The 22,801-nt window shown below is 49.2% G+C and overlaps 6 protein-coding genes across 6 annotated transcripts; 4 read left to right on the top strand and 2 right to left on the bottom strand.

Annotated features, from left to right (window-relative positions):
- Positions 1–180: 180 nt before the first annotated feature.
- Positions 181–1,268, top strand: F4817DRAFT_300530 (uncharacterized protein). Its single transcript, XM_049299787.1, has 3 exons — positions 181–807; positions 886–1,163; positions 1,224–1,268. The coding sequence occupies exons 1-2, from the start codon at positions 603–605 to the stop codon at positions 1,104–1,106; spliced, it is 426 nt and encodes a 141-aa protein (XP_049161694.1). The 5' UTR covers positions 181–602; the 3' UTR covers positions 1,107–1,163; positions 1,224–1,268.
- F4817DRAFT_313259 (putative 3-oxoacyl-synthase) lies at positions 1,262–6,031 on the bottom strand (the record flags this gene model as incomplete). The annotated part of the gene is made up of 2 exons (XM_049300222.1): positions 1,262–5,906; positions 5,973–6,031. The coding sequence occupies 2 exons, from the start codon at positions 6,029–6,031 to the stop codon at positions 1,262–1,264; spliced, it is 4,704 nt and encodes a 1,567-aa protein (XP_049161693.1).
- A 353-nt stretch (positions 6,032–6,384) lies between these two features.
- F4817DRAFT_300492 (fatty acid synthase beta subunit) lies at positions 6,385–13,277 on the top strand. The gene is made up of 2 exons (XM_049299786.1): positions 6,385–11,999; positions 12,065–13,277. The coding sequence occupies exons 1-2, from the start codon at positions 6,758–6,760 to the stop codon at positions 13,093–13,095; spliced, it is 6,273 nt and encodes a 2,090-aa protein (XP_049161692.1). The 5' UTR covers positions 6,385–6,757; the 3' UTR covers positions 13,096–13,277.
- A 1,259-nt stretch (positions 13,278–14,536) lies between these two features.
- Positions 14,537–16,065, top strand: F4817DRAFT_300442 (uncharacterized protein). The gene is made up of 2 exons (XM_049299785.1): positions 14,537–15,062; positions 15,120–16,065. Exons 1-2 carry the CDS (start codon positions 14,896–14,898, stop codon positions 15,670–15,672), a joined length of 720 nt encoding a protein of 239 aa, XP_049161691.1. The 5' UTR covers positions 14,537–14,895; the 3' UTR covers positions 15,673–16,065.
- Positions 16,066–18,524: 2,459 nt separating this feature from the next.
- Positions 18,525–19,970, bottom strand: F4817DRAFT_300206 (uncharacterized protein). The gene is made up of 3 exons (XM_049299784.1): positions 19,482–19,970; positions 18,959–19,406; positions 18,525–18,890 (listed from the first exon to the last, which is right to left on the bottom strand). Exons 1-3 carry the CDS (start codon positions 19,735–19,737, stop codon positions 18,716–18,718), a joined length of 879 nt encoding a protein of 292 aa, XP_049161690.1. The 5' UTR covers positions 19,738–19,970; the 3' UTR covers positions 18,525–18,715.
- On the top strand, positions 19,898–22,064 carry F4817DRAFT_329238 (putative citrate synthase). The gene is made up of 5 exons (XM_049302252.1): positions 19,898–20,427; positions 20,499–20,696; positions 20,775–21,512; positions 21,652–21,734; positions 21,815–22,064. The coding sequence occupies exons 1-5, from the start codon at positions 20,204–20,206 to the stop codon at positions 21,871–21,873; spliced, it is 1,302 nt and encodes a 433-aa protein (XP_049161689.1). The 5' UTR covers positions 19,898–20,203; the 3' UTR covers positions 21,874–22,064.
- The last annotated feature ends 737 nt before the right edge of the window (positions 22,065–22,801 follow it).

Here is a 22,801-nt window from a genome sequence, read left to right as displayed (position 1 = left end):
AGTTATTAAGATCAAGAGTTTATCAATCATCAAAGCTAGGTAATTAACAACTTGATCTTCAATATAAATGGGAATCATCCAATACTTCGGGGTTGCTTAGCTAAGCCTCAAGTTCAAGCCACAACATTCCATGATGCTACTTGGCCTTGTCCACAAACCCCCCGTCAACCCAAATCTTATCAAGATTCAAGACATATCTAGGATAACATCATTAATCTAAATATTTTGAGTCTTCTAGTCTTCTGTCTACATAAGTTTCAAATCCCTGCTAGTTATATGTTATTCTACATCCTAGTGTTTAACGTTCATTTTAATGCTTTTCCAGGTCTCAAATCGAAGACATGGCCCATGTCGCGGTGTCATAAAGGCCTATAACTCAAGAAGATATAGAATATTGGGCCAGAGATAACCCAAACCGTCCTGGGAGCAGACCCGAAATTAGAATCCAAAGTATTTGCCAATCGCTTGCGCCCGTCGCGCTACGAATAACTTGGACAGAGGAAGCTATCGCCGCCGGCTTAGACGTTAACCAACTGCTTCCTCATTCAAGCCGGCCTTTGCAAGAAGCGATTGAGAACCCCCAAAATCGCGACTGGCGCACTATGACTACGCTGGACCATTACGAAAGCCTTGATCTAGTGAGGTGGCTGTTGGATCACGGTGCTGACCCTCGGTTGAGGGATTGGGCTGCCGTTAGTGCGATAGATGAAGCATTAATAAATAAGCTTCGTAATAAAGACTCTCCTATAGCCGAGTTCTATGACCAGGCGCGCAAGATGATGATAGAAGCTGCTAGAAAGCTTGAAGGTATCTACCTGTTATAATTACTTGACGGTCCCCTTACTTCCAAGAATTGATACCCTAGGTAGCTAAGCTTCGTAACAGATAAAGAGGTAGCCGAGATGACCATCTTGGACCGCTGTAAAGACTTGCTCGGTGCTGGCAAGTACTTCCACGACCACTGGTGTGTTCTTTGTAGGCGCGGATACCTAGGGCATAAGAAAGGTGAGCAGAAAAAGGACTGCGAATATTGCAAGGAAGAAAAGGAGTTTAATTGGCACTATACGCGCACTGATGCATTAATGGTGTATCAGAGGTATATATAAGCCTTAAAAATAGGTCGGAACATAAGATACTTGAAGCTATATCTCTCCCATTAATATGTATCTAAGTCTTCAAACCGATCCCTACTCCAGGAATTATGACCTAACGCCTAACTATAGAATCCCAAAGAGCAGTGCAAGTCATTCGTTACAGCATACTACTCTTCCCCTCCAAATCTTGCAGATGCATCCACCAAAGTTTCTAACAGTCGAGCTTTGGGATAGGGCGCTTCATCTTTTAGCACCACCATGCTGCCTCCATATAATGTATTCTGGAAGTGCTGCTTTGCCTTAAAGTATCGTTGCTGACGGACGCGACAGTACTCGTCATACCGTCCCTCACCAATTGTCGCCAAGACATATTTAGGGTGTACTCCGAGCGCTTGGGCCCCTTTCTGGCCAAAGCCGAAGCTCGTCACGCTGAACGCGTTTACCTCGTCAACTTTGATAGTTCGATTGGGAAACACGAGGTTCTCCCAGGGCTCAAGCGCGACGTCGATGTTGTCTGCGTTCTTATTGCCTGGAACAGCCCCCGTGTCGAGAATCTGGCAACACCCGTTGAGCATCCAGGCTGCTGCGGCACCTTTGGGATGTCCGGTTAGATATTTCTGACACACGGCTAGGGCTGCGTTGCCGGGAGTGCGGCCAAGATGACTGAGTTGTCGGTGGAGTACTTCTACTTCGTTCTTCTCGTTAAGATCCGTTGAGGTACCGTGGAGAGATACGACGCCGATGTCGTCGGCAGTTAGGTTCCAGACGGCTAGGGCACCGCGCAAGGGCGAAATACGCGTGTCGTGCGTCCAGAAGGCGTTGCCAAATCTGCGTCGAGCCTCCTTCTCCTCGCGCCGAGCAGCTAGGTCGAGTTCGTCAACCGGGCTACTAGATCCCGCCAGAGGGCCGAAAAGCTCTTGACGCTCGCGGATTGACTTTAGGGAGTGCTCGAGTAGCCGTCTCCTATAGTTGATGTCTAGAAGTGGAGATGGACCGAGGCTAGGGCTTTCACGGACGTTTACCATGATGCCTTTTCCAGGGGCAGGAACTGAGCGACCGACGCCATCGCTGGCCGTTTGAACATGCGCAACAATAGATCGGATGGGCAAGCCTAACTCTAGGGCTACTTTGGCGTTGGTAAGTAACTGCATGCCACACCCCTCTGATTCGACAAATCCTTTCCGGGACGAGGCACACGGGCGAGACGTCTCATGTGGCGCGCGGCCGCGCTCAATGTCAGCCATACTGTTGTTTGTTGCTTTCATATTGGCAAATTCTGCCGACGTATCCTGAGTCATATCGTCGAAACCCCCTACTAGACATACCTTCGCAGCGCCGCTTGTAATAAGATCGTATCCTTGGTTGAGAGACTCGAGTGCTGTCGCGCAGGCACCGACAGGCGTTCTTGTCGGACCCGCCGACGACATGAGGAGCATGTTCAGCCATGCACCTGTCGTGTTGATGAATACTTCGGCTAAGATATCGCTTTGTACTGGCCGGTCAAGATACCCTTGGCGGTAGAGCTTCTGTAGAGATTGGCCGCCGCCCATACCTGATCCCACGCAACTGGCGAGTTCCGAGATGTGAATCGTTTTATATAATTCATATACGTCGGTAATTCCTGCCGAGAGGAAGGTCTCGGCAGCGCAGACAAGTGCCATCTGTGTGCATCGATCCACGCTCTCGCGGAGATCCTGTGGGAGCCCGTATACTGTCGGGTCCCAGCCAGTTGGGAGTTGACCACCGACGATCCTGTCGAAGATTCTTGCCTTGGGGATCATCAGGGTAGCGCCTTTCCTGAGACGCACGGAGAACTGATCGCTCTTGGATATCTGCTTAATATCGACCTTGTCGCCCTGTTCTCGGACAAACTCCATGGCCGTGTCGAATGACGCGGTGAAGGGCTCTAGGTCGTGCTGGACAATCACCTCCTGGAGAAACTGTTTGCTATCCCGGTTAGGGTGGTCCAGGGCACTCGGCTCGATAAGGCGAAGTCCTGTATGCTCTAGAATCTGCTTCTCGTACTTCGCCTTTATCTCGTAGTCGTGCACAGGTGTACCGGTAGCTACATCGAGCCATGCGGGTGCTGCGCCGTCTGTTGGAGGAGCTGGCTTGGGATTATGCTTGATAAATCCCGTCATCCAGGCCAGTTCAGTACAGCCTTGGATTGACAGCTCTCCTTTGAGCTCCATCTCCCATCTTGTCCGAGAGTTTCCCCAGGGTCCAATCTCGGCGAAGCCGACCACAACTACGACTGAATCTAGATCGACCATATTATCTAGCTTGGAGTTCAGGTGCTTCAACTTGGTCGGGTAGTCAGGCAGTGTTGGAAACCCTAGGTCAAGATCAACCAGAGGTGGTTTAGGTAGCGTCGAATTCGATTGCGACGTCGCGGTGGGTTTGCCTCGAGTAGCGATCTCGTCGAGGGCTTCTTCTTCAGCTAGGGCCCGCTTGATCTCCTCGTTTTGGCGCATCGAATTCCTTATTCCAGCAATGAATGCTGCTAGCTCGGGATCGCTACCCATGCCTCCGCTCAGGTCCGCCAAGAGACATTCAGTCTGGCAGATCGATACCACGGGGTCCGACATGAGTCCTATTATAAGTCTTCCCATCTCTTCCGTCGAGAAGGTGGTCACACCGCGTTTAGCAATCTCCTCTGCAATTGCGTCGTTAGCTGCCATTAGGCCTGTGCCTCGAGTCCAACCAATAATAACGCCACAAAGACATAGATAATCGCTCCAGCTCTCAGAGGACCACTTGTTCAACAATGTCATTAGTCCGATCTTGGATTCGGAGTATAGACCATCATTCCCGAACGTGCCGTGGTTGGGGGAAAGGGGTAACAAGACCTGCGCTGGTCTTGTACGAGAGCCTTTCGACTCCTTTGCGAGCTTAACAGCACCCATGATCCTCAATACATTTGTCAGCATAGCTCTATGCGCAAGCTCCGACTTCGAATCGATATTATCGATCTCACGGCCTTTTTCAGGCAGTGCCGCAAACGGGATAATGAAATCGAGATCCCATCCAAGACCGTTGACCGGGTCATAGATGTGGGCGACCAGATTCTCTATATCCTGCTTACTTCCCTGGTTACATGGAAGAACAACGAGCTTGGATCCGTTTGCCCCGTAGCTCGCGAATATCTTCTGATAAATGGGGCCCGCCTCGGACATGGTCCTGGTGGTTGTGACTAAGACCCTGGCTCCTCCCTGGAGAAGCGATTGGAGAAGGACTATGCCGATCGAATTTGGACCCGCGCCTGTCAGCAGGACGTCTTTTCCGGCAAACAATTTCGTCGCTATTTGGTCGTCTGTGCTCATGAGGGTCGTTAGTTGTTGGTCCGGAGTCCACGAAGCCCCTTTCCTCCGAAGTATATGAGGGGACTTTGTTCCTTTGGCTTCGGGTTCTGATTGCTGCTTTGGAGTTGAGAGCGGAACGCCTTGGTAGATTTCTTGCGGCTTGGATTTTATAGGCTTCGTATCTTTAGGATTGAGCTTGTTAAGCATCGTTTCGATTCTTTCGATCCCGCTGTCTTTGGAGGATACCTTGCTAAGCAAGTACTGCCCGGCCCTCTCGAGTCTGCTGCCAGCCCTACTTCTAAGGCCTGCTATAGCCGATTCAAGACCATCCTGGTTCTCACTGCCCTCTAAGAGCTTGTAGTACTCGTCGAGTAGGTCGACGTGGCCCCAATTCCAGACAGAGTCATATGATCGCTGATGATTGGCTTTGAAGATCGGCTTGATACCGTTGCAGAAGTCTTCGCCTAGTTCTTTTTCGTACATATCGATTTTATCCTGTGTTTCTGCGGAATCATCGATAGCTCCGGATGATGTCGCAGATTCGTCGTCATCGGAAAGAAGGGCGGCAATCTTCTTCTTTAATTGTGAGTGCTCATCGCGCAGCTGTTGTACTACTTTGGAATCAAGCATAGTCTGTTGCGGGCTGGCTGCAGCCGTGCTCCCTTGTCTAGATAGGCCTGCACTGTCTAGATGCCCCTGAGAGATGGTGTTGAAGAATGCCTCAGCATCTTCGTTCTTCTTTAATCTAGCTGCTGGTTGTTGCCCAAGCGCTAGTAAGAGAACTGAATCTTGTCTTCCGGGGGCGAGGCCCCATTTGTCGTTTAGGTAGGATCTGGCAGAGATCAAGTCGAATGAGCCAGGCATTTTCGATCCAACCATCTTCTCAACCCGGGTGCGTAAACACTTCTTCAACTTTCCGTCGTAAGTGCCTTGAATTGTTGCAGCAAGTTCCTTAAGGGGTATGTTCTCGACGTCATCCGCTAACGGCCCAAATTCTTCTAACATATCCCCTATTATCTCGTTCTGTACAATTGACCTACCCCCAGAAATGGCTTTAACGCTTTCATCAAGCTTAATTTCTGAAGATGACTTTTTCAAACTGCTTGCGATAAGTGCCGTAACTGACTCTAACGCAGTAATTGGGACATCGGGGATTGGGCTATCTGCTTTTGTAGGGATATATGTGCTCGCAGGAGGTGCCTCGGGAGTAGGTATCTTCGCCCCCGGAGTTGATTCCGGATTACTCTGTGATATCGGCTTCTCTACCCTCTCCGGCTCTGGGGGTGGAGGTATATCGTAACGAAGATCGTCGTAGTTGGAGCTGGTCGAGAGAAGAGACCGCTTAATCCCATTGACAGCGTCCGACTCGAGATTGAATTGGCCTAGAGTTTTCTTTGCCATATTTAATAGTGTAGGTGATGGACCAAACTCGACTAGTTTCTCAACATTGACTTTGTCAAAGAGTATGCTTTGAGTTTCTGACCACCGGACAGGCATCGCAAATTGATATCTGTTATCTCTTGTGTCAAAATCCGTCATACATATATATAAGTCGATTTGGTTAAGAGAAACTTACGCTAATAACTCCGTGAGGAGCACATGAGCAAGCTCTCGCTCATGTTGTTGGTGTGTCATCTTGACGAACTTCACTATTGAGCTTATCGACAGCACTCTATAATGTCCAACTCGAGCGTAATTCTCATGTGCGAAGGAGGATAGGTATTACTCGATTTTGCGCAACGATGAGAAACACGACAGAGAAAATATGTAATTGAAATTTTTACAATAAAACAGCATGCTTCTTCGTAATAGCAGGTAGTTATGCTGCTATTCAAGGTATTCAACTTGAAGTTCTATTCACTCTAGGCCTAATGTCCCAGCATCCCCAATTCCCTGAATCCCCAAATCCTGCATTCCCTTATTCCGGTTACACTGGCGATAAACTCCCAAATCATAGGGCTCCAGTGCTCTACTACCCTCCCATAATCCCGCATTCCAGTTATTAACAGGCCTAGCCTTTAGGCCATTTTTATTGTATCTTGGCAGAATTAGATGAAGCACATAGCCATTTCTAAGCCCTCGCCTTTTGCTTGATATACGAATGGTATAAACTTCTCTCAAGCAAGCTTGATCATTCGTATACTTACACGTCTCTCATGAATACCTTTCTTATACAATCCAAAATATAATTCCTATATTGAACGAGTTAATGCGAACTTACATTTATTTGCTTTAGTTCACATCTATCGACCTCTGAAATATTCTGCACCCACCCGGCTTGGCGGTTTACACGATATATGTTAACATTTGGAGGAACCGACGCCAACAAACAAAGAGGAATTCCAATTCCAAACCACAGTCATGATAGACTTAGATGGATCGGACTCAAGTCCGGAAATCTTCACCCCCGAACCTGAGACGGGATCTCAATCTCAACCACTCACTCTAATCAACAATACCCTCGAACATACCTTCATAATACCCACCTTCTTGTACGCCAACGCGATTCAATTGCGAGATAGATTTCTCAAAACACTTATCAACCCAAACAAACAGGATAATGAGGGTTATAGTCCGTTATCTATTATTGAGCTCGTCTCGGAGTTCCTCTGCTTCATCGCCAAGGAAGTAGAAACACACATCGATCCTAGCTTTGACAAGGAGGTGCTTAATTTCGTCCTCCAGTCATTCGAAAGGGAGCTACTGCACGGCGAGGAAGTTCATGCGTTCGTCGCTGGGCTTCCGGATGATATTGATAAACTTATGGTAATCCGGTCATATTATATCGCCGTCGGAGCAGTAAGGCGACCTACTGGTGCGCCAGAGTCAGCCCTCATGCGTGCAGCTCTAAAAGGCACCGCTCGTGTGTATGCTGTATTCGGCGGCCAGGGTAATACGAAAACTTACCTTGACGAACTACGGGATGTTTACGATGTCTACCCAACACTCACAAGACGGTTCCTTGTCCCTGCGGCGCGTTTCCTTGAGCGCCTCTCACGCGATATCAGGGCTTCTCAGGCCTTTGTACACGGCCTGGATATCATGCGCTGGCTGGAACAACCCGACTCCCAGCCGGACTACGATTACCTTGTTTCGGCACCAGTGAGCTTTCCTCTCATTGGCTTGCTGCAAATTCTTCATTATATAGTCACAACTTCGTCCCTTGGAACGCATCCTGGCGGCATGAGAAATCGCCTTTCGGGTACAACAGGTCATTCTCAGGGCGTCATCCTCGCAGCCATAATTGCCGCATCCGCAGATTGGCAGAGTTTTGAGATACAGGGCAAAAAGGCGCTCACGATACTATTTTGGATTGGCGTTCGCAGTCAGGAGGCATACCCACTCCCCTCCATTCCACCAAGTGCTCTGGAGGACTCGGTAACACATGGCGAGGATGAACCAACCGCTGCCCTCTCTATTAGGGGTATGGCTCGAGAAGTCCTCGAAAAGCACATTGCGAAAGTGAATGGGGTGCTCCAGGAAGACCGACATATCGTTATAGCCTTAGTGAATGGCACAAAGAACTTTGTGGTTGCTGGCCCGCCGATGGCATTGTACGGGCTCAATAAGCAACTTCGCCGGGTGAAAGCAAGCGAGAATGTGGACGAGTCTCGCATACCATTTAGCCAAAGAAAGTTGAACATCATGAACAGATTCCTTCCAATAACGGCCCCATTCCATAGTCCCTATCTACGATCGGCTATAGAAGCGCTTCAAGATGACCTAAGAGAGACCATCATATCTCCTAGCGAGCTCGCCATCCCAGTATACTCAACCTTCAGCGGAAAAGACATTAGGAATGAACTACAGGGGACAGACAACATTGTGCCCTCCCTGGTTAAGATGATCTGTCAAGATCCAGTACATTGGGATGAGTCCATCGCAATGCCTGATGCGACACACATACTGGACTTTGGTCCTGGGCGTACTGCAGGTGTTGCTGGCCTCACAAGCCGCATTAAGGACGGCACCGGAGCCCGTGTCATCCTCGCAACCAACATCACTAACCCGACACACCCCGAGATTGGCTGCAAGCATGAGATATTTGCTCGAAAGAAGTCAGATCTTACATACGGCACGAACTGGGCTAAGCAATATGGTCCAAAATTAATCAAGACTTCTACTGGCCGGACGTTCGTCGATACCAAGATGAGCAGACTACTCGGTCTTCCGCCAGTCATGATCGCTGGAATGACCCCTACAACAGTACACTGGGACTTTGTAGTCGCTGCGATGAAGGCGGGATATGAAGTCGAGCTAGCATGCGGTGGCTATTACGACGCGAATAGCTTGACTGAGTCAATCACAAAGATTTCAAAGGAGATTCCTCCCGGCCGCGGCATAATGCTCAACGTCATTTATGCCAGTCCTAAAGCCATTGCTTGGCAGATCCCACTTATACGCGATTTATGTGCGAGAGGGTTGCCGATAAAGGGGCTAACTATTGGCGCCGGCGTTCCATCTCTCGATATCGCGAATGAGTACATTTGCACGCTTGGAATTAGGCAAATTGGATTCAAGCCTGGGTCCGTCCAAGCCATCCAACAGGTTATTAAGATCGCCCAGGCTAATCCAGGGTTTCCGATAATATTGCAGTGGACTGGTGGCCGTGGTGGCGGGCACCACTCATGTGAAGACTTTCACGAACCGATCTTAGAGATGTACGGCAAAATACGGCGTTGTTCTAATATTGTGCTTGTGGCCGGCTCTGGGTTTGGTGGCCCGGATGATACTTACCCCTATCTAAGCGGCACCTGGGCTAAGAAATTCGGTCTCCCGCTTATGCCTTTTGACGGGGTGCTCCTTGGAAGTCGATGTATGGTGGCCAAGGAGGCACATACGTCTAAAGGAGCAAAGCAAGCCATCGTCGATGCGCATGGCCTTGATGACCGAGAATGGGAGAAAACGTATCAGAAGCCTGTCGGCGGAGGCGGGATCATCACCGTCCGATCCGAGATGGGAGAGTCTATCCACAAGCTCGCCACGCGCGGCGTCATTTTCTGGGCTGAGATGGATCAGAAAATATTTAGCCTACCTAAGGAGAAGCGCATTCTTGAATTAAAGAAAAAAGATACTCGCGAGTATATTATTCGACGGCTTAATGCCGACTTCCAGAAACCATGGTTTGGTCTCACTGCTTCCGGCAAAGCGGTTGACCTCCGGGAGATGACTTATGTCGAGGTTATTTCCAGGATGATCGATCTTATGTTCATTAAACACCAGAAGAGGTGGATTGATAAGTCTCTTGCCAAGTTAACAGGGGACTTTATTAGCTACGTCGAGCAGCGCCTTGCTACACACGCGAGTGCGGCCAATAGCCAACTTATAAAGACGTACAGGGAACTTGTCGACCCACTACCCATCGTCAACAGACTGCTCACAATATACCCCTCGGCGGCTAAGCAGCTTATGAACTCTCAGGACTGCTTACATTTCTTGAGTCTTTGCAAGCGCCCCAACCAAAAGCCGGTGCCATTCGTCCCATGTCTAGATGAAGACTTTGAAGTATGGTTCAAAAAGGACTCATTATGGCAGTCCGAGGACCTCGACGCAGTAGTCAACCAGGATGTAGGCAGGGTCTGCGTCCTCCACGGACCTGTTGCTGCCAAGCACTCAACTACTACCGAGGAACCCATCAAAGAAATTCTCGATCACATTCACAAAGGTCATATAAGAATCCTCACACGAGACCTTTATAATGGCAGTGGGGAGAAGATACCAACTGTTGAGTACTTCGGAGACAAGATTGCAGACACTGCTCACGATGCTCGCCTTATCCTCGAGGGAGTCGCTATTTCTGAGACCAGGAATGAGTTAAGACTATTCATTCCGGGAACAACCGTTCCAGATAGAGATGAGTGGATGCAATTACTTGCAGGCGATCAGACTACGTGGCGTCGCGCTCTATTTACTACGGATGTCTTCGTTCAGGGGTATCGCCTTGAAGCTAATCCACTACGCCGTCTTCTTGCCCCTTCTCGCGGGATGGTCATACATATAGCACAACCAGATGACTCGGACAAGACAGTTATTACTGTTGAGGAAAACGTCAGTGGAAAACAGTTGCCGACGATGAAAATCGGTCCATTGTCTGGCAACGTCATTCCGTTATATCTCATTGAGCACCGAACCGCACTAGGCAGCCCAGTCGTACTCCCGCTTTTATTTACTTATCATCCTGAAGCGGGATACGCGCCTATCCATGAGGAAATGGCTTCCCGAGACGAGCGTATTAAAGACTTTTACTACAAGCTTTGGTTTGGTACTGATAGACCTGATATCCGCTTAGATGCAGCGATGTCTCATGTCAAACCCTGGGATGGCGGCGAAACTACCATCTCTAGCCCAGCGATACGTGAGTTCGCACGCGCAGTGGGTAACACTGCTGAAGCCTACATTGAACGGCCGGGGAGAGATCATCTCGCGCCTATGGACTTCGCTATCATTGTCGGCTGGAAGGCTCTCATGGAGCCCCTATTCCATGCCGTCGACGGAGACCTGCTGAAGCTTGTCCACCTCTCTAACCGTTTCCGCATGGTCCCTGGCGCGACTCCATTTAAAAAGGGCGACACTCTAAGCGCAACTTCTGAGATCACTGCTATTATCAACCAAGACTCCGGTCAAATGGTTGAGGTTTGCGGCACGATCACGCGAGACGGCGGAAACCCCGTGATGGAGGTCATGTCGCAGTTCTTCTACCGCGGCATCTTCGCTGACTACAAGAAGACGTTCCAGCGTAAAGCTGAGCCTCAAGTCAGAGTAGCACTCAAGGGCCCCAAGGAAGTTGCCGTGCTAAAAGCAAAGAGGTGGCTCAAGTTAGAAGGAGACGCCGACGATCTTCTGTTAGGTCATAACGTCGTATTCAAGCTACACACCTCGACCCGATTCAGCGACAAGGTCACATTTGCCTCTGTTGAAACTAGCGGTACGGTCGAGATCGAAGTCCCGACTACCAAGGAGCTGGTCCGCGTGGGAACGGTGAATTACGTGTCTGATGGGCCTTCGCGCGGGAACCCGGTCCTGGAATACCTTGCTCGGAACGGGTCTAAGCTGGACCAGCCTGTTTATTTCAAGCACCCGATCCCGATACAAAACAACTATAGTAAAGCTCCTCTAGAGATCGAAGCGCCTGTCTCCAACGAGAATTATGCCCGTGTGTCGGGAGATTTCAACCCAGTTCATGTTTCACGCGTCTTCTCCAAATACGTCAATTTACCAGGCACGATAACTCATGGCATGTACACCAGTGGTGCGGTCAGGAGCTTAGTCGAGACCTGGGCGACGGAGAACAATGCTTACAGGATGCGTGACTATAATGTCAAGTTTGTCGGGATGGTGCTCCCTGGAGATCGGCTCGAGGTCCAGCTGCACCACATTGGTATGGTGTCTGGCCGCATGATTATCCAAATTGAGGTAGTCAAGAGCGGCGAGACAAGAGATAAGGTATTAGTTGGTGAAGCCATCATCGAGCAACCCACATCTGCATATATATTCACGGGCCAGGGTTCTCAAGAGAAGGGAATGGGAATGGAATTGTATGAGAAGAGTGCGGTAGCCAGAGACGTCTGGGACCGTGCCGACAAACATTTCCTTGATACTTTTGGTTCGTTTCACCCCTTACCTACCTCCTAAGGCACCTTGGAACAAAATACTAATTTAGTCATGCAGGATTCTCTATTCTTCACATCGTTCGCAACGATCCAAAAGAGCTCACAGTATACTTCGGTGGCGCTCGGGGCAAAGCCATCCGACAAAACTACATGGCCATGACCTACCAAAGCCTCGAGCCGGCTGCAGACGGTAGCCCTAAACAGGAGAAGGTGTTTAAGACTATAACGGAGTATACTACGTCGTATACCTTCCGCTCGCCGACCGGATTGCTCTCGGCGACACAGTTCACACAACCAGCACTTACACTGATGCAAATGGCAGTCTTTGAGGACCTTCGAGCTCAAGGCGCCATTCAGAAACACAGTGTTTTCGCCGGGCATTCTCTAGGCGAATACAGCGCCCTCGCATCCATCGCCAAGGTGATGCCGGTTGAGACGCTCGTGTCAGTGGTGTTCTACCGCGGCTTGTGCATGCAAGTTGCCGTTGAAAGAGACGAAGCTGGCCGCTCGAACTACTCAATGTGCGCAGTTGATCCTTCGCGGGCCAGTACACGGTTCAACGAGCAGGCGCTCAAGCGCGTAATCAAAGCAATCGGCGATGTCACGGGCTCATTCCTAGAGATCGTCAACTACAATATCCGCAACATGCAATATGTGTGTGCAGGCGACCTGCGTGGTCTAGACGTGCTAGGCCATGTTATGGATGGTATTAAGGCACACAATGTAGATGTGCGTCATCTGGAATCAGAGGACAATCATAATCTCCTGGTCAGAGTGATCGAAAAGGCAGACCGGCACTCGAGAGCTAAGCCTATGCCGCTTGAGCTAACACGAGGCCGAGCTACGGTACCGCTCCGGGGGATCGATGTCCCGTTTCATAGCTCGTACCTACGACCCGGAGTACAATCTTTCCGCTCGTTCTTGCTCAAGAACCTCGAGGAGAAGAGCATCGACCCGGAACAGCTCGTCGGCAAGTACGTACCGAATCTGACGGCTAGACCATTCGAACTTACAAGGGACTACTTTGAATATGTACATAGCATGACCCAGTCTCCTCGCATCGGCAAGGTTCTAGAAGGCTGGGAGTAATTACAAGATGTCGTGATGTTGATAGTGATAGTGATGGGTATATCGAATATCGAAGGGGGTGGTGTATATCCCGGGAACCGGCGTTAAGAGAGATGTTTTTTTATTGGGGTCCGCATTAGAAAGCATCCAATTAGGAAAATTCATGTCCGCTGTCAACGATATATAATTAGAAGTTGTATCCCGAAGTTTCTTGCTGTCCCGTACTTTCTAAGCGACGTTGCGACGGAAAGCCCCCCCCTCCCTTCGCATGGTTCTGCAGAATGCATGATGTGCGGCGTCACTTGACTCGATGTTTGGGTCCGAGGGGGGGGGTTTTGTCGTGATGTCAGGACTACATATGTGATATACGTTGCTTGGCTGCAGGATGGCCGCACTGGCTCTACGAATACGGTTTATCAGCTCTCTCGCTGCATACCTTTTTGGGACTTGTATTTACATTGTACTCGATCTAGATTTTAAATTAAACAACGTGTTCCCCACGATATGTCAAATTGACCTTTCCAGAGGCGTTCTAGTGTGTATAACCTCGAGTATAGTCAACCCTGTTAGAAAATCTTGAGTTAAATCATAACAGACAGCTAATAAGACAATATGCCGAGAGTTTAAAAGCCATTATAGTACAAGAGATTCTAAAGATAATCTGACCTGGATGTTATAGGCTGATTAATCCTTTGGTTCTAATATTTCTAGTTCGATTCTACGTTTCTCTTTTCTAAAATCTTATGGTGTCTGTTTATCCTAACTAGCGGCTCCCCATACGCTGGCACCGTATAGCCATTATAGAGCGCCACCGGGTTATACTACTTGATACGGAAAAAATGGGTTGATTTTAGTATTATGCTTATCTTGACTTTGCAGGATGTAAACCAGAGAAAACACATACGTAGTCAGAGCTTTACGGACCAGTCCGTTAACGTTCCAACGGTTCTACACAGCTTGGTTGGCCAGCCCAGTCTATAACTGTGACAAGGTTGACTTTAACCGACGAGCCTGCATTAAAGTCACGTTACTAGACGGTACCAACAAAGAGCGTTGTATCGCAGCTCGGCCGGGGACCTTTAGATATCTGGATAGGATCATGGACAAAGGATAATGGGTGAGAGATGTCTATCCTTTGTGGATCTACGCGGGCCTAGATTTGATGCGGGAGCAGAGTCTGACACCGCAGTGAGGCTGGCCTGGGGTCGTTAGAGGCCCACCACTCCTCGATGAAGCCCTCTTATCGCGTAGAAGCGCTGGTAATCATGGGGCTGCTATGAGCTGTGTGCAAAAAGGACCGACCCCGACGTCCTAGGTACTACATATGTTCTAGACCGGATCCCGAGTTCTCGAATTGCTGCAAAGACCCTCGTGGCTCGGCTCTGCAATACTCTTCCCCAGGGGCCGCAAAGGTTCACTGAAACCTCTGTCAGACCAGAAGACGTTCGATTCTGAGCTGTTCCTAATTTGTCAACTCGGTATGTAGTCCGCGTTTATTGATTGGAGGTTTGGATTGCTGGTATTAGAATCCGATGACCCAGACATATTGCCAGATTCCCATGATAAGATACATTGCCTTCGGCTAGTAATGGACTCCAGCCGGACAGATGGTTCAGGGTATTTAATATCTCAGAAAGTATTTAATATCCGGCCAGGCGGGTAAGACGCCCACGAACTATGAAGCATCTCAAGTAAGCCTCTCTCGCTACCAAGATCCAATTATTAGAAACCAGCCACAGTAGCGTAGCAGAACCTCTTCAACATTCTTTACAGCTACCTCATGTCCACTAGTAGTTATAACTACTCTCTACCAACATCACAATGGCGAGACAGAAGCATACCCATGGCTTGAAGAGTAGGACATCTCACAGCCACGCCGAACATGTAGACTACTATGGCTCAACAACCACTACGCCGTCAGATTTCGCCGGTTTCGTGGATCCCATCATGGACGGTTCAGCAATCTTCGACGAGTTGTCCCACAAAAGGTAAGCCGACGCCGTAGACTACGCTTAAGAATATTTTATCTAATTTGTATATAATAGTCTCTACTGGATCGACGACACTGATTCTTCACGGAATCGTATCAATGGAGATGAAGCACCAGTAACATCTATACAACACATATCAGGAAACATGGCATCGGTAGACCCCTATTCAAATACGCTGGACAAGTTAAGCGGCGGGATGTCAGAGTTCTTAAGCAATCAGAGTGCGGATGACCAGTCAATGGACCGGAATGGGAAACATCGGTGTTGGGATCACGGATGCAACGGGCGCGAGTTCTCATCCAAGAGCAACTTCGTGAGGCACGTAAAGGAAAGGTCAGGAGCCAGCACCAAGGGTGTCTGTCCCCTATGCGGGGCGATTTTCACTCGTAACTCTGCTAGAGATACGCATCTGGCCAAGCAGAGCTGCAACAGGATCCGTCGATATTCCAATGGTCGACCGCGTCCCAGCCGGCTTGCAGTCCTGGGCAATCCCCGCTTAGCTGCTGCTGCAGCGGCAGCCACCCAAGATATCCATTGGCAAGCGGTGGACTGGGGCGTAGGCGTCATGGGCGACTCAGGAGCGGCCGGATTCCTGCTTCCGAATTAATGCCTACCGCAGGGCGCGTAGGGCGAGACAACTCGCAGGTACTGTATTGGTTGTATTGGTAGGTAGGTAATTAGATGGGAACGCCCAGGTACGAATACCTAGGTTCAGGCGAAGTTTAGGAGACAAACTGGTTATACCCCCTGTCATTGAAGATCCGTCATGGAATTCAGGACAGATACGTAGGCGTATGAGGACATGAGAATACCTATGAGAGCGGCGCTACGTTGTCGGTTACAGTAGCAGGCGCAGATCACGATCACATCAAGATAATAAGAATAATTCCATCGATCACTGTAACCACACAATTGTGAAATGTGGTAGAGATCGGTGCCCAATTCCTCCAGAGCCTTTTAAGTTGCCTTTTTAGGTGGGGGGTATAATGCTACGTTGAAGACCCTTGAAAGAATTCACTTATGAATACGTAGGTTAGGTACCTAGTTTATTAAAAAAGGGGGTAATAAAACAAGTTTTATGTATAAAGGCCAATTTATACACAAGTGATGTTGCCACTACCCCTAACTATTGCCTATATCTTATTTTCTTATTTGAACCAATTAAAACTTTGGTGTTGATTCTTAACGCACCCTATACCGTGAGTATAAAAGCGCGCTTACAAGTAGGGCACAAGCACGCGTCTCGACTACATAATCGGGTTTTCCTCACGCCCGATAGGTAAAGAACCTAGTATGCTCCTACTGTTGGGAATTCGAGGTATTAAAGTACCGTAGTCCCAATCCCCACCTCCCGGAGTACCCCGGAGCTCACCCAAGCTATGGAACCCACTTACCCCATTAGGGAAATCTTGAGGGTGTCCAATTCGAAGGTATCAGAGGTTTTTCCCGATGCAACTTTAAGGTGTGCAAGAAGAAGATATATCACAAAGTTAATTAAAAACGTCATTGACGCGTATTCATTGGCGCGTATCCTAATAGAGATGGTATACGAGTAATGACGCGTGCATATACTACCTAAAGTAATCTATTCGGTAGTATAGCTTGCTACCCATTATAAACCCCAGATTCCGAATACCTAGTTAAGCTTCCAAGTTTATAAACTAGGTATGACAGAGAAGGTTAGGTACTTAGGTAAAGCTAAAGAGAGTTTTATAATATAAATAAAACTCTTTAATATCATTGAACTAACTTACAAATGACTTGTGTAAGTCGTGATCCTATATCGGCGTTTCGGGAGTACTTGGAATAGCTTCAGTTGACAGGTACCTACCTTAGTTTATGCATTGACAGATAATTAATAATCTAAAGAGTCTTAGGCTTTTAAGCTGAGACTTTGCGAGACTTTGCGCCCCCAAAGTATTCGTATGCTATCTGCGAAAAAAACCCCATCTAGAACCAATCGACATATTGATGCCAAGAGAAATCGGCAATTATTTCCGTATTCAGCTAACAATCCTCCAATACGATAGCCTCTTGAGGACAAGAGAAAGGAAAAAAAAAAGGATAAAAGAACGAACCAAAAAAAAAAAATCTAGTTGGCGCTGTGCTTACTACCTACGTAGGTACTTACCACCTGCATGGAACTGAGCAATTAGTCCGCAGTACGAGAGAAGCAATCGGAATCACGCGCCTGGCTCCCTGCAATAACACCTCCCATACAGATATGTATGATGAAACACAACTGCCGAAACACCTGCGAAGCTACCGAAGGATGGCAAACCACACTCTCGGAAAATTTCACAAAATTATAGGTTAGGTCGCCGTCGACCCAGTCCCCCCCCGACTCAGTCCCCCCATAGGTTCCCCCGTCACTCCGTCACATAGCCTGGAGAGCCGGGGCCGCCCGATCCTACTACTTATGTAAGGTGGTATACCATCGTCACTCACCCATTCCATTTTCGAGGTCGAGGTTATTTCGGCGTTCAGGTGACCAAGGTACGAAGCGAAAAAAGCTTACCATCCTGGCACCTAGTCTTCGATCGCCGTATCGGCCGGGCTTTCCGGGCGAGAAGGAGGAGGAGGAGGAAAACGTACGAGAAACTATGTAACTCATCGGTCAGGTCAGGTCAGATCAGAGTTGCAGGTCAGCATGACTTGCGTTTTGCTGGCCCCCATCCCTCCTTCAAGCAATCCCGCGGGTCGCGGCTCGCGGACTTGGACTTGGCTAGGGGACCCTCACCATCGAACAAATACGGGACCCGTCACTGCGGCTTGGTATGACCTGGTGACCTTGCCAAGACTTTAGACATCTGCATCCGGAAACAGTAGCAGTGTGTGTCTGCGTGCTGAGGTGGGTGTGCACTTAGCCCTAGTGAGTGGATCGCGTAAAACACGGCACGGCGCTGGGTCCCTCCTAACCTACCTATCTACGGATGAAGAAGGTTAGAAGGGAAAGTTAAGAGCTGAAAAGTACAGATTTGGAAATAAGGGGGGAAAAAGGTGAAACTATGGGTGCTCTCGGTCAAATTACTCGCTATGATCCTTCGTGTCATCAAGTGCCGGCGGAATGGGCAATATTCTAGTGGTGGGCAGTTTTATACCAGGCCGTGTTGCTCCGCATCAACCCGCTCCCTCGTCCGTAGTTGGGTCCACGTCGAGGAGCGTCGATCACTTGGACACAAGGCGAAGACGATACCGGGACAGGATCGACATTACGGCCCCGTCTCGCCGTGCCGTTTAATATATGCTTCCGCTGGTACTCTCCCATGTAATCGCCACGAGCTCCATCAGAAATCAGGTTTTTTGATCCAAAGATTTCTTCAACTCGCTCGCTAATTTATCCCTGAGCCCCCATTAAGACTTCTGCCTAAAGAAGCGCCAACATCCCCTCCTCAAGCAATTCTTATTCTTACTACTAGTCTGGCTGGCACCTTATCTCTCTAGTATATTAACAGCGTATTGAAATTTGTATTAACTATTTTACTACTAATTGTTTTTTTTATTTTTTGAAATGGCCGAGAGACATAGACACGCCTGATGTAGAAATGATGGACGGCCCTCTCCTGCAAGAATCAATAGCCATCCCGTGTCTTCGATCACCCCGAGTAACTCCCCTTTTGTCGATCGAGCGACAATTAACTTGGTCAAGCTTAGTCGAAGAAGACCCAGCAGCGAACCTCCATGGATCGGCGCGTCGGCGCATCCTCCGGGCTAGCATCGTCCCAGAAGGCGCCGTGCGGGCAGACCTTGTTCACGTCCGAGTCGAACGAAGAGAAGACAAGAGCCTCGTCTAGGTCGAGCCTACTTACGTAGTGGTACTTGTAACTGTTCATACCGTTCTTAGCCCCGCTTCGCCACATGCAAGTTTAAGAGGGTGGGATTTTTGTACTCACCCTGGGTCGTATTTCACGACGCTGTCGTGCTTCTTGTTGCCGCGGATGACTATCCTGGGGTCGTTGGTGGGGTACACGCGCGCCAGGTGCGTGTCGTAACTCCAGCCGTCGACGCCGCTGTGGTTGATGAAGCAGAGAGGCCACTTCTGGATGGGGTAGTCGATTGTGCGCCAGACGTTGACTTGGGCGAATCGCTTGCCCTGCTTGATCAGCTCGTCCGCCTGCTCGCCAAGGACCTCTCGTGCGCCATCTTCTCCTGTCACCGGGTCTCGGTCGACGTGAGCGACGGGAAGAGCGGCGTGCGAAAGCTGGGTGGGAGAAAACTCGCCGGCCTTGTGGCTGTTCTGGCGGATGCGGAATATGTAGGGGACTACAATGTCAGAGCCGGTGATCTGCTTGACCAGCTCCGTGACCTCCTTGTAGTAGACATCCTCGATGTATTTCTTGCCTAAGACGGTAAGATCTTGTTAACAAGAACAGTCCAGATGTTTTGATAGCCAGTTTCGTGAGTAAAAAAACGTACCTTCAGGGTCGTTACCAGCTAAGAACTGTTCGGGAGTCAAGGAAGACTTGTGCTTCACAATCCCGTATCCGTTATTCTCGTAGTTTGGCTGGGGGTTCAGTGTTCGGATGTCCTCGACCTCGATCTTGACCTGTAGAGGGTCTTGCACGTTGGTTGAGCCGGTAGCCCAGTCAATGTATCCTTCTTGCCTGCCATCTTTAGTACCATTCCACATGCCCATAGAGCCAGTGGTAGAAGCAACAGCAGCAGCAGCCATTTTAAATATGAGCGAGAAGTCTAGAGCGAGAAAGAGGTCTTGATGGTCGAAGAGGATATTGAGAACTAGCGCGATGCTAGGAAATGAGAGCCAACAGTGAGGTCAGAGTCAAAATGAATTATATAGCTATTTTGAAGTGCCTATCTAAACATCTAAAATACCCAACAGCTCTATCGCATAAGATCAGGATTCGTGGATTTCAGGATCTGGGGATTCAGGGGAACAGGGGATTAATGGATTGCGGGATTCAGGGATCCCCAAAGTCTAGCCCTACGAAATACTGAACACCTGTGTTACCCACGAGAAAGGGGGTAGACACCAGAAAACCCATCATCTCAAATAGTTTGCGAAATAATCATTTCGAACGATTCCTACTCTTAAACTCTATCGTACCTATATTTGAAGTACTCGCTCTTACTCTCATTCTTTCGCCTTATCTTAAACTATTCAACACATCGACCCAAAAATGCCGGGAATAACGGAGCACCACCTTGATGTCACAGACTCCCGCACGGGAAAGTCCTATACGATCCCAATACAAGGAGATTATATTCGTGCTGCTGACGTTGCCCGAATTGGTGCTCCGGACAGTAAAGAAGATCTAGCTACCTCTTTGAAGGCTCGTCCACTCCACATCATCGACAATGGCTTTCAATATACAGCCTGCATGGAGTCAAGCATCACTCACATGTATGTCTCTATAATACTATATTTTCTATTACTCATTATCTTTCCCACTTACTTATAACTCTGATGAACAGTGATGGCGTGCGCGGCACTATTCGATACCGGGATTTTCCCATCGAGAGTTTATTCCACCAATACGTTTATGAAGACATCATGCACCTCATTATCTGGGGCAGCATTCCCACTCAACAACAAAAGGATCATGTCCGAGAGGTCATGAGCGTTGCTATGAACCCGTCTCAAAGCGTCAAGGATGTTATCTCATCGTTCTCGTACGGCTACCCCCTATTTTACTGATAAAGCAAGAAACGTAGCATGGCATGGCAGAGTATCACTAACTCCAATCCCAGCCGCGACGCGGAGACGTTCCCGATGATCATCGCTGGAATGAGCGCTTTTGCCGCTAGCGACAGCATTATCTGCAAGACGCGTCACCAGCAGAGCGCCATGTTTCACGGACACCTCGACGTGGCCGATGAGGCCCTCGCGCGAACGATTGCGTATCTTGCAGCCACAATCTCGCTCGTCTACTGCCACAAGAACGACAAGCAATGGAACGCCCCCGAACCAAACCGGTCGTTACTCCAGAACCTGCTCCTGATGATGGGTATCACAGATCCTCAGGTGGAGAAGTGCTTGGCCAAGCTCTGGATCTTGTACGCGGACCACGAGATGACCAACTCGACTGCTGCCGTGCTGCACGCCGGATCGACGCTCATCGACCCGGTATCGGCGGTGACGGCCGGCATCATCTGCGGATACGGACCGTTGCACGGCGGCGCGATCGACCTGGCGTACGAGGCGTTCAGGCAGATCGGCACGGCGGAGCGCGTCCCACCATTCATCGAGCGCATCAAAGCAAAGGGCGGGCGGCTGTTCGGCTACGGACACCGTGTGTACAAGACGCGGGACCCTCGCGTCGCGCTTATCGAGGAGCTGCTAGAGGAGCACCAGGATGCCGTCGATGCTAACCCCCTCCTGCGCGTGGCCATGGCCATCGACAAGTACGCCAACCAGGACGCCTACTTCACTGAGAGAGGCCTCAAGGCAAATGCCGACCTGATGGGTTGCTTCCTCTACACTGCCATGTAAGTGCGACTCTACCGTAGCATGGCATCTCTCGGCGTGTAACAACCGGGTCTTGTCTTCCATCATCATCATCATCATCATCATTCGTCTATCCACCTGACGTATCCCATGCTGACTTTGTGCTACCTACCTGGTTAGGGGTTTTGACACTGACATGATCATCGCTATCACCATCCTCTCGAGGACTCCCGGCGCGTTGGCTCACTGGCGCGAAAGCCTGAGTAAGTTACCCCCTTTCCACCCCCCCACGCCTCGACGTACCCCACGTTTGGAGGTTCTGTACTGACAGGTTGTTGTGCAGCACAACCGGTAAAGTTGTGGCGGCCACAGCAGAAATACGTAGCACCGCTGGCGAACTAGGGTAGGGGGAAAGGCGGCACTAAGAAAATATGTACATACATACACGACTCCATTGTGAGGCGATCTTGATTGTTACACGACGATGGGATGTTTATACTATAGCGCATAGCTTAAAAAGCAAAGCCGTAGTATAGGTAGTAAACTAGGCAAATAGTAATAATACTGGGTTTTTAGGTCTTACATAAACTTCATTCTGGCGTTGCTATTAACTACCTCCTATTGCTTTTTGATACGTGCACTATACGTTTAAATTTCTCTAAACCGTATACGACGGCTTGCTTCCAACTGTTAATATCACCTACTTAAGCATCTACTACGTAAAGATTATTGCTAATTAATAACTACTATCATCTCAATTAGGCTCTACCTACTTACATTAGGTACCTCTATAATCTAGATATGTAGTCCAGACGCCACAAGCCAAAAACCCCAAGCTGAACTCCGTAAGATCGGCGCGAGGCTGCGCTGATCATGAACAGACCTGAGGGTAAAAATCCCATCCTCCTCCTCACATCCCCGTCCTCACATCCCCGTCCTCATCAGCTCCTCGCTTCGCCACAAGCGTCTCCATTGGCGCGCATGTCTGGTATGTAATATGTATGGATATCGCCGACGAGCCCAAAAAATCGGTTCGACAATTTATTTAGTACCTGACTTACTGACTGAGTGTACGTCTAGGGGTTGTATTACATACGGAGGTCTCACAAGGCGCCCAACCAAAGGGCATCGGCAATCTATGGCGTAGACTATCATTGGAAGCGAGTTATTTGCCGATGCAACGGTCGTTAATTTATCCTGATTTATGGCCCTTATCGTGCGGCAGTTGCGGGATTGCAGGATCGGTATGAATGTGACATCGTCCCGCTCGGCCGGAGTAGTGTCTTCACCTAGGTGTGCCTTATTATTGCGGTCCGCATATACTATGTAT

The sequence above is a fragment of the Daldinia loculata genome (assembly GCF_022478755.1).
Source record: "Daldinia loculata strain CBS 113971 unplaced genomic scaffold F4817scaffold_9, whole genome shotgun sequence".
Classification (NCBI taxonomy): domain Eukaryota; kingdom Fungi; phylum Ascomycota; class Sordariomycetes; order Xylariales; family Hypoxylaceae; genus Daldinia; species Daldinia loculata.
Note: the sequence above shows the minus strand (reverse complement) of the source record. Positions and strands in the feature narration are given on the sequence as shown.